We start from the raw sequence: 10,490 nt of genomic DNA on the forward strand, positions 1-10,490 counted from the left end.
GGTGTTAAAGTGCAGTTGTGAAAGATAGCCTGTTGTGGGAGGGGAAGGGGATATTTATTTTAAAAAGGGTTTACGATGGAGGAGAAAGGTCACAGTTTTAAGCTGCCAAACTCAACATTGAATCCCGGGGGCTGCCACATGCTGCTCCCCCCAGCTTGCCGCCAGGGTTTATTGGAGGGCGGCAGCGGGTTTGAGACTCTTTGGCGCGATCTTCGATTTGATTTGCTATATTATTGTCACATCTATTGGGATACAGTGACGTCGGCACCCCCTTTGTGACGCTATAATGGGGCATTGTGAGGTCACGGCAGCCTCTGGCGTCACTGGGACAGCTGAGGGGCAGTGGCCGCAGCAGCTGAGAGAGAGCAGCAAGGGGCAGTGTGAGTGCTGCCAGTGTCACCATGCTCATGATCAAGCTGCTCCTGTCTGTCACAGGCTGAGCAGGAGCCCGAACTCGCTGGCCCTCAGCCCCGGCAGGGTGTGTTTGTAACTTAGCAACCAGTGGACGCTGCCAGCAGTCCCGGGCGGCAGAGCTGGCGCCTGCCCCTCTTCCCCCTCTGTGAGCAGAGAGATCAATAAAGTGAAGGGACATGACGGAAATAACCAAACGCTTGAGCAAGAGCATGCCGCTCTCTGCCTTATCTGGCTTCAGTTTCATCCCAGAGAGGAGAGATCCCAGTGAGCTGACTTACTTCGGTAACCAGAAGAAGGTGAGTGCTCGCTTCCAAACAGAAACTTCTCCTTAAATTCTGCCCGTCATCCTTCTTAATTGTAAATCCAAGTTTCTGCTTATCACAACGTGCCCCCTGCAGACATACCAATTCCATAGATCAAGAACTCCTGAAAAAAGATTGCTATAAAAGTTATGAGCTTCTTTTTGTCGAACATTAACTAATAGAATTCGATGTTTATCAACTTCGTTCGTGGTTTATTAGATCTTTTACATGTCAGAATACTTTGCATTTGCATTTTTTAAAAACCCTATTTATGATATGAGACCGATTGTGAGTATCCCAATTTGCCCCCCCTCCCCCCCCCCCCGCTGCAATCTTCTCTTTTTACAAGTATATACATAAATACAAAGGTGAGTGAGTAAAGCAATCACTCACTCTTGCAGAAGGTTTAATGCCCACTGTACAAACCAGAACTGGGTGGGCAGAGTAGATTCCCAGAGGGAATACATGAAGATGTTTAACTTAAGTGTTGGTGAGTTTGGTTATTTAAAGCTGTAGTGTCAGAGGAAGGATGGAGTGTGGGAGGAGCCCTCAGACTGAATGTTGTTCTGCGCTGTTTTTGTGGTAAATTACTGAAGTCAAGACTAACATCCCGCATTCTGAGAGCTGAACAAAAGGAAGGTGACCCAACTTTCAGAGCGAGACTCAACACTTTTGTACCGACACATCTCTTGAGTGAACACTGGAAACTTCACGTAGTCACATTAAAAAGCACAAAGAGTCATGGGACAAGATTGATATTGCTTTGTAAGGCAGCTTCACTGGGACTCCAGGCTTAACAAAGCAATGCGCTTCAGCAGAACAAACAGTTCCGATCCCTCAGTAGTATGCGCTCCGTCGTTTAAATGCATGCTTGGCTGTGGTCAATTGTTGCAGTCAGGAATGGTATGCATGTGCAAAATGTCCCGAGTTTTCACAACCCTCTTGAATAAGACTGAGAAAATGTCTCCAGGATCAATTCATGAGAGTTGGCATGGCTGCCCTCCATTGATTGCTAATAATAGATCGCAGAACGCTACAGCACTGAAGGAGGCCTGTGCCAGCTCTGATAGAGCTATCCAATTAGTCTGACTTTCCATCAAATATTTCTCCCAGTTCCCTTTGAAAGTTATTAAATCTGCTTCCACTATCCTTTCAGGCAGTATATTCTAGATCATAACAACTCGCTGCATAATTTATTTTCCCCTTAAGCTACCTCTGGTTCTCTTGCCAATTAACTTTAATCTCTGTCATCTAGTTACTGACCCTTTTGCCACTGGAAGCAGTTTTTCCTCATTTAGATTATCAGAACCAAGGGTCAAAATAATTATTTCTCAAGGGCTGTTCTTGAGATTTTCTCAAGGTCCATTTTTTGGGATTTGGGAGCCTTTCATTTTCACACTAGAAGTTCAAGATACCATTCTTTCTTTGTCCCTTGGTATTTTCTCTCATTTGTATTCTAAATACAATTTCAAATTGACAATAATAAATTAAGACCAGTTTCACCTCAAATTCCAACTGGATGATGCAACAATATAGAAATTTCTGGGCTATGGAGAACCGGCATGGGTGTAAATCTATAGAAAAGTTGAACATAAGGGGCAGGATTTTCAGGCCATTCCTGTGGGCGAGATCTGCCAGTCCCACTGATAGCAGCCCCCCCCACTGCGCAAACCAGAACTGGGTGGGCGGAGTAGATTCCCAAAGGGAATACATGAAGGTGTTTAACTTAAGTGTTGGCGAGTTTGGTTATTTAAAGCTGTAGTGTCAGGGGAAGGATGGAGTACGGGGAGGAGCCCTCAGACTGAATGTTGTTCTGCGCTGCTTTTGTGGTAAATTACTGAAGTCAAGACTAACATCACGCCGGGTTCCCCGGCAACAGAAGGTGTGAACAATGGAAAATCCCCAATGGCAGACTGCCTTCACCACAAAACATGTCATGGGGGCTTGGTGGGGGGGATCCAGTCCCTTAAGCATCCTTCCTCTGACACTACAGCTTCAAATAACCAAACTCGCCAACACTTAAGTTAAACACCTTCATGTATTCCCTCTGGGAAGCTACTCTGCCCACCCAGTTCTGGTTTGCACAGTGGGCATTAATCCTTCTGCAAGAGTGAGTGATTGCTTTACTCACTCACCTTTGTATTTACATATATACTTCTAAAAAGAGAAGATTGCAGCGGGGGCGGGGGGGGGGGAGGGGAGGGGGGGGGCAAATTGGGATACTCACAATCGGTCTCATATCATAAATAGAGTTTTTTAAAAATGCAAATGCAAAGTATTCTGACATGTAAAAGATCTAATAAACCACGAATGAAGTTGATAAACCTCGAATTCTATTAGTTAATTCAGTGTTGTAATCTAATCAAAAATGTCAGTTGTAAACCATTTGAGCTTCACTAACAACTCCGATGAGTATTTCCTCATTCTGCAGAATGAGGAAACACTCCAGAGTTGTTAGTGAAGCATCATCCTTACACCTCAAGTGTGATTTATGACACCTTTTAGAAATACCAGTTCAAAGTACCAAGCCACTAAGTTTTATACACTGTCAAGATCCTGGTACTGATCATCAACTTTGTGGCTTGGTACTTTTAAATGCTGTGATATGACTATGATCATGCCTACCCAATCTGGTTGTGAGACTTAGGAACAAGATGCTAATACTGTGGCTCAGTTAATTTGAATCTTAAACACCAAGATGCTGGCCCACCCCCAGAAAACATCCCTGGCAGTGGAAGTTCATCTGGGAGCTGTCCCAGTGCAGCTTGCTGCTATTTTCCTGCCCAATATCCCCCATCCTCAGTTTCTCAGTTAAATTTCTCATTTCTCGGTAAAAATCCACCACAATGTTGACACCTAGCAATCTTGGCCAAGGTAATGAGCCCACTCTCTCTGAGGTTAAGTATTGTTCATGGTTAAGGAAAATGTAAATAAATAATTATAAAAGAATAGGTTATCCATAACCAGAAATTTATCACAACACCAACCAAGATAAAAGCACCTAAAATTTGACTTAAACGGTTATCCTAATGCAATTTATTCTCTGCAATTGTAATTAAGAACCCCAAATTTTAAATTTCTGAGTATTGGCTTTTTATTATATTCAAAATGCACAATAGTGTGGGAATGGTAATTCCACTAAAAGCATTATTGTTTGAATAGCTCACTCAAGTATTGAAATAAATGGATTTGGATTTGTTTCTTCTATTTGTGATGCAGCCATTTCCCTAAGTGGAGCTGTGAATTACATAAGGTCTGCAAACTTCAAGATTTTTTTCCTTATATAAGATGAGGATGACAGCTCAAAATTTTCTGCATAAAAGGAATGAAACATTTCAGTGGACCTTTGCACTTATGCAAGACAGTTGAACGTTTATTATCTGTGCCTTGTGTTAGGATGGCTGATGATAAACGTTTGGTTATCCCAAATGTCAGAAGGGAAACTTGAAACAACTGACCTCAATTATATTTTGCAATTTGAGGAATGTGAGGAATGACTTGAAATCCAGAAAATGATGTCCCAGATGTTTTGTGATGATTTTAATTAAATAAACAACAATATTCATAAAATCCCTACAGTGCAGAAAGAGTGCATTTGATCCACCTAGCCTGTATCGACAACAATCCCACCCAGGCCCTATCCCTGTAACCCCACGTATTTACCCTGATAATCCCCCTGACACTAAGGGACAATTTAGCATGGCCAATCCACCTAACATGCATAGCTTTGGACTGTGGGAGGAAACCAGAGCACCCGGAGGAAATCCACACAGACATGGGGAGAGCGTGCAACAGTCACCCAAGACTGGAATTGAACCCGGGTCTGCTGTGAGGCAGCAGTGCTAACCACTGCGCCACCGTTCTGCCCCGGTCAACCAGAAGTACACTTAACTAAAACAATAGCTACGCACAGTACCACTAATTTACTCAGTTCCAAAGACATTTACTTCACTGCCTTCAGAGCTAATTCTCTTCAAACTTCTTAAAGGTTTTTAAAAACTATAAACAAAATCCAGTAACAGTCACTGCACCAGGCTTTGGGGTTGCTTCTGAGGTAGAACAAGCCAACTGGGTTTTCAAAGCAGACTTACTTGACAGATGCAGCTTGCTGGGAGTTAAACAGTTATTTTTGCTGTTGGTTGAGGTCTCAACAGCTATGCTTGCACAGGCTGAATGCTTCTGATATACAGTTTTCCCATTTGATCTTCCCTTATCTGAACAAACCTCTTCAGAAGTCAAACTCAATTACCTTCATTTCCTGAGTCTACCTTTTAGAATGTGAATGCAAAGTCCACCCCTTGTCTCCTTTGAATCTCTAATACCTTATTCAAACCCATTATGTTCTGTTCCCCAGAAAACATCTCTTTGCAGCGTGGCTAGGCTAATCAGCATATCAAAAGCACTAGTTCCATTAACATAACCAAACGATCCCTTCTTTTCAGTAGCTTCCATTTTCTAATAGTTCTTAAAAATATATAACCAGCAGAAAATATTTCGACTTATTGGATTTACCTGATATTGAATGTTGTCACTATTTTTCCTGACATTTGTAAAGATACAGCTTTTACATGTCCGAAAATAGGCCGGAATATTATGGCTGTTCACGCCAGCAGGATTTTCCCATCCCACTGCAGTGAACGGAAATTTGGCTGGGCGCCAAGTTCTCTGACTTCATTGCAGCGGGAGAGTGGCATGAACAGTTGGTAAGATCGTGCCTGTAGCCATTGCAGTTTATTGTTTATCCAGTGCTCCTGCCACTGGTAAATCTCAGCAACTGGAGAGTTGCTTCTCTCCTGAAAAAACATTAGACAATACTTTTTCATATGTTCCTGAACTAAATGAAAGATAATTGGAACCTTGGATATTGAATTATAACTTACTCCTCAAATTTCTATTTTTCCCTTTGGGACTCAGGAGGACTCTACTCCACTTTGGAAGGGCTGGAATGCTTGCTGCTGCTAATGTCCTTTTGTAGACACCAGTGTCTAGTCTTAATACAAAATGACACATTCCCTGGGATTTGATTCTGGGTCTCTGATTATTGAGCAAGTACAGATGGGGATCTGGTCCTGCTGCGTTTAATGCCTGCAGAGCAAAGTCTCAGAAATTTGCAGACTTCTAGAATACATGGATTTACACGATATAATTGTTCGTAATTCTGTATACTTAATTACAAATATTCCCCGTATCCTTCTTTATCATGAACAAATATATGCTACAGTATTTAACTTATTGTTAAAAAATATGCATTAGTGTCGATATAAAAGATTTATTTATATTGTTTGAACAATGTGATACTCCATAGAAGTACCAGGACTATTAAGTTTAAGTATTCCATGGTTCTGTCTGATATTTCTCTTTTTAAAATTCATAGGGTATCAGCACTCTTAATAACAAGTGCTATATTTGCAGTGCATATAATTGCTATACAAATTATGTTAACACTTGAAAATTGGGGCTGTAATCATAGTTACTCAGTATAACACATCTGATCTAACAGCTCCAAGCCAGAGGGAATTTACAATGAAACACACCATGTCTAGGTACAGGGCCCCAACCAATGCGCCCCCCACCCCCCCCCCCCCCACCCTCTCCCCGCCCCCTCACCATGCCAGTCAGAGCCTCTGGGCACCAATCAAAGCCTGATACCTCTGCATTTGTTGATAGAAAATGTAACAGAGCCTATCAGCAGGCAATGCAGAGCAACATCAGACTCTGATTGGTCATGTTTCCTTTGAGCGGGAAGACAGAGTGGTCTGAATGTTGAAGTGCACGAGGAACAAGAGGTGATGAAGCAAGGAGGGAGAGAAGCAGAAGACCTTGTGTTTTACTTTTGCGAAAAGAGGGTGCAGCCAGGGCTGAGGGCTGGCTAGCCCAGCCACAGCGAGGTGAGGCATGAGGCACCAGGCAAAAACCATGAGCAAAAGTGAGCCATCTGGTCAGCAGCCATCGAGCAGCGAGGGGAGCAGGCAAGGAGCGAATTGACCAGGGCTGAGGAGGGCAGGCCAACCAGCAACAATGAGGCAATGGCGATGGGCAAGGTACCGGGGTGGGGGGTAGGGGTGGGCAAAAGCCACGAGATGGTGAGCCAGCTGCTCGGAGTCAGTATTCATCAAGTAATGAGAGGACCAGACGATGAGTGACTACCTCCCAGGGCAGAGGAGGACATGTCAGCCAGCAACAATGAGATGAGGCGCGAGGCACTGGGCGAAAGCCATGAGGTGAGCCAGCCGGTCGTGGTCAGCAGCTCTGGAGCAGTGAGTGGAACAGGCGAGAGGCACTGCGATATAGCCAGGGCTGAATGCAGGCAAGTTAACAAACAGTGAAGTGCAAGGTGTCAAATCAAACCTTACCAGCAAGAGGACATGGCAAATGAGGCAGGAAGGAGGCTGTCGTGAAGACCCCAGGTGAGCGAGGTTGGTGAGAATTTGAGAATGGCAGAGTGTGAGGAGTGGGGGAGACTGTGACGGGAAGAGTGTTAGGATGTGGGGAGACTAGGGGAAGAATGTGGGGTGAGGGGAGTGGTAGAATCCAGGGCTGCAAACTTGCAGGGAGCGAGAGTGTGTGAGGGCTGGGTTATATTTTGGTGCATCTTTACAAGATTTTACCTACGATAATGTCATTGATGATTTTGTGAAGAAACAATATAAGAAAAAGCTACCTAAATTGCTATGCCAACAGGGAATGAAGCAAGAAAATCTTTAAAATCTGTCTGTATTCCATATTCTCATGTTTAAATTCTGTTTTTCAAAATGGATCATTGCTGGTCTGTTATAATGGCTGCCACTGACCACATGCTGATAGTTCTAAGCGCCATCACTCTCAAGACTGGCTGAAATTCTCTTCAGGACAAAGAATGGAATCCTGCAGACAAAGCCACTGATATTGGACTTGGATTTGTGTGAATTTATGGCAATAACTTTGATTTTGTGACTGGAAATATGAAAGTTAACTTTTGAAACTGAATAAGACTGAAATATACTGAATGGCAGCAAATGCATCTTGCTATCTGAAGTAGTTGCTCCTGCAATGGACTGACTCATTCTGGTCTACAATGACATTATTGGCTGATTTTCCATCTCATTGCTCATCAGCAAGCTCCATGTTTACCCACCTCAAGTCACACACAGATCACAATATTGACCATCTTTGCTGTCACTCTGACAAGCGGTAAGCTTGGATTACAATTCAGCAATTATTTATACAGGTGTTTTTACAAGTTGGAAAGCACTACTAAAGCAGTGATCAATTTGTGTATTTTTGTGTCTTGCGCAATTGCGCTCTATGGGACAAGGATGGGCGGGGTTGAGAGAAGAGTGACATCATGGGGGGCCCAGAAAGGAAGGGTGAGCACGGAGCCCCACGCTGATGTTTATGCTCCACTTCCTCCTCTAATGTCTCAAAGAACAAACAAAGAACAAAGAACAATACAGCACAGGAACAGGCCCTTCGGCCCTCCACTCATGTGGTCTTTGCACTTCACCTTAAATACATCTATGCCTCAATGAATTCTTGTGGTAATGTGTTCAACGTTCTAACCACTCCCTGGGCAAATAAATTTCTCCTAAATTTCCTGTTAGATTTATTAGTGACTTGCAGAACTAAGGACCATAAACATAAGTGTCAACATCTCTATGTCTACCGTTTCATGTCTTTCATAATCTTAAAGAGGTCTATGAGGTCTAAGGCCTCCTTATTGCTTGTTCTTCCAACCACACTTTGAATTTCTTTGCCAGTTGCAGGGCCATTCTGAAAGTTTATTACTATGGGCCCTATTTTACCATTCTAATTCTAATTTTGAATTCCAATTTTGAAATTGTATCGTGGTTTTATTCTCTCCATGTTTGAAATTTCTTTTTAGTTATCTCCGCTTTTTGTCTTTTTTTGATCTTTGCTAATGTCACTTCCATCATGTTAATCTCTGTGATGGAGAACAGATTTCCACTCCATCTGACGAAGGAGCTGTGCTCCGAAAGCTTATGGTATTTGCTACCAAATAAACCTGTTGGACTTTAACCTGGTGTTGTGAGACTTCTTACTGTGCTTACCCCAGTCCAATGCCGGCATCTCCACATCATAAATATTTCTGTCATTTCACTATGATTATCTTTTACTTTATCATGTGCATCTCGCAGCAGCCATTTCTCTAACTTGACTTTTTTTATATATATGTCCTTCAGTATATTGTGGTAGGGACATGTTGCCTCAAGAGCAGTCCAGGTGTTTAACTTCACTATTTCATGGGAACATAGAACATAGAACGGTACAGCACAGAACAGGCCCTTCGGCCCACGATGTTGTGCCGAGCTTTATCTGAAACCAAGATCAAGCTATCCCACTCCCTATCATCCTGGTGTGCTCCATGTGCCTATCCAATAACCGCTTAAATGTTCCTAAAGTGTCTGACTCCAATATCACTGCAGGCAGTCCATTCCACACCCCAACCACTCTCTGCGTAAAGAACTTACCTCTGATATCCTTCCTATATCTCCCACCACGAACCCTATAGTTATGCCCCCTTGTAATAGCTCCATCCACCCGAGGAAATAGTCTTTGAACATTCACTCTATCTATCCCCTTCATCATTTTATAAACCTCTATTAAGTCTCCCCTCAGCCTCCTCCGCTCCAGAGAGAACAGCCCTAGCTCCCTCAACCTTTCCTCATAAGACCTACCCTCCAAACCAGGCAACATCCTGATAAATCTCCTCTGCACTCTTTCCAGCGCTTCCACATCCTTCTTATAGTGAGGTGACCAGAACTGCACACAATATTCCAAATGTGGTCTCACCAAGGTCCTGTACAGTTGCAGCATAACCCCATGGCTCTTAAACTCCAACCCCCTGTTAATAAAAGCTAACACACTATAGGCCTTCTTCACAGATCTATCCACTTGAGTGGCAACCTTTAGAGATCTGTGGATATGGGCCCCAAGATCTCTCTGTTCCTCCACAGTCTTCAGAACCCTACCTTTGACCCTGTAATCCACATTTAAATTAGTCCTACCAAAATGAATCACCTCACATTTATCAGGGTTAAACTCCATTTGCCATTTTTCAGCCCAGCTTTGCATCCTATCTATGTCTCTTTGCAGCCTACAACAGCCCTCCACCTCATCCACTACTCCACCAATCTTGGTGTCATCAGCAAATTTACTGATCCACCCTTCAGCCCCCTCCTCTAAGTCATTAATAAAAATCACAAAGAGCAGAGAACCAAGCACTGATCCCTGTGGCACTCCGCTAGCAACCTGCCTCCAATCCGAAAATTTTCCATCCACCACCACCCTCTGTCTTCGATCAGACACAGTAAGAAGTTTAACAACACCAGGTTAAAGTCCAACAGGTTTATTTGGTAGCAAAAGCCACACAAGCTTTCGAGGCTCTGAGCCCCTTCTTCAGGTGAGTGGGAATTCTGTTCACAAACAGAGCTTACAAAGACACAGACTCAATTTACATGAATAATGGTTGGAATGCGAATACTTACAACTAATCCAGTCTTTAAGAAACAAAACAATGGGAGTGGAGAGAGCATCAAGACAGGCTAAAAAGATGTGTATTGTCTCCAGACAAGACAGCCAGTGAAACTCTGCAGGTCCACGCAACTGTGGGAGTTACAAATAGTGTGACATAAATTCTGATTCTAGGATCGCATGATAAAGACTCAGGAGGAAAAAAGCAGAAATATTTATGTGAAATAGTGTGACATAAACCCAATATCCCGGTTGAGGCCGTCCTTGTGTGTGCGGAACCTGGCTATCAGTTTCTGCTCCGCG

At 43.3% G+C, this 10,490-nt stretch overlaps 1 protein-coding gene across 1 annotated transcript in view; it reads left to right on the forward strand.

Moving 5' to 3' along the window:
• The first annotated feature begins 344 nt into the window (after positions 1-344).
• Positions 345-10,490, forward strand: part of cfap90 (cilia and flagella associated protein 90) — a 25,087-nt gene continuing 14,941 nt past the window's right edge. Inside the window, exon 1 of the mRNA XM_078228478.1 lies at positions 345-710. Coding sequence (XP_078084604.1) covers positions 591-710 — 120 coding nt within the window. The 5' untranslated portion in view covers positions 345-590. The remainder of the gene's footprint in view (positions 711-10,490) is intronic.

Source organism: Mustelus asterias, chromosome 2 (assembly GCF_964213995.1).
Source record: "Mustelus asterias chromosome 2, sMusAst1.hap1.1, whole genome shotgun sequence".
Lineage (NCBI taxonomy): Eukaryota > Metazoa > Chordata > Chondrichthyes > Carcharhiniformes > Triakidae > Mustelus > Mustelus asterias.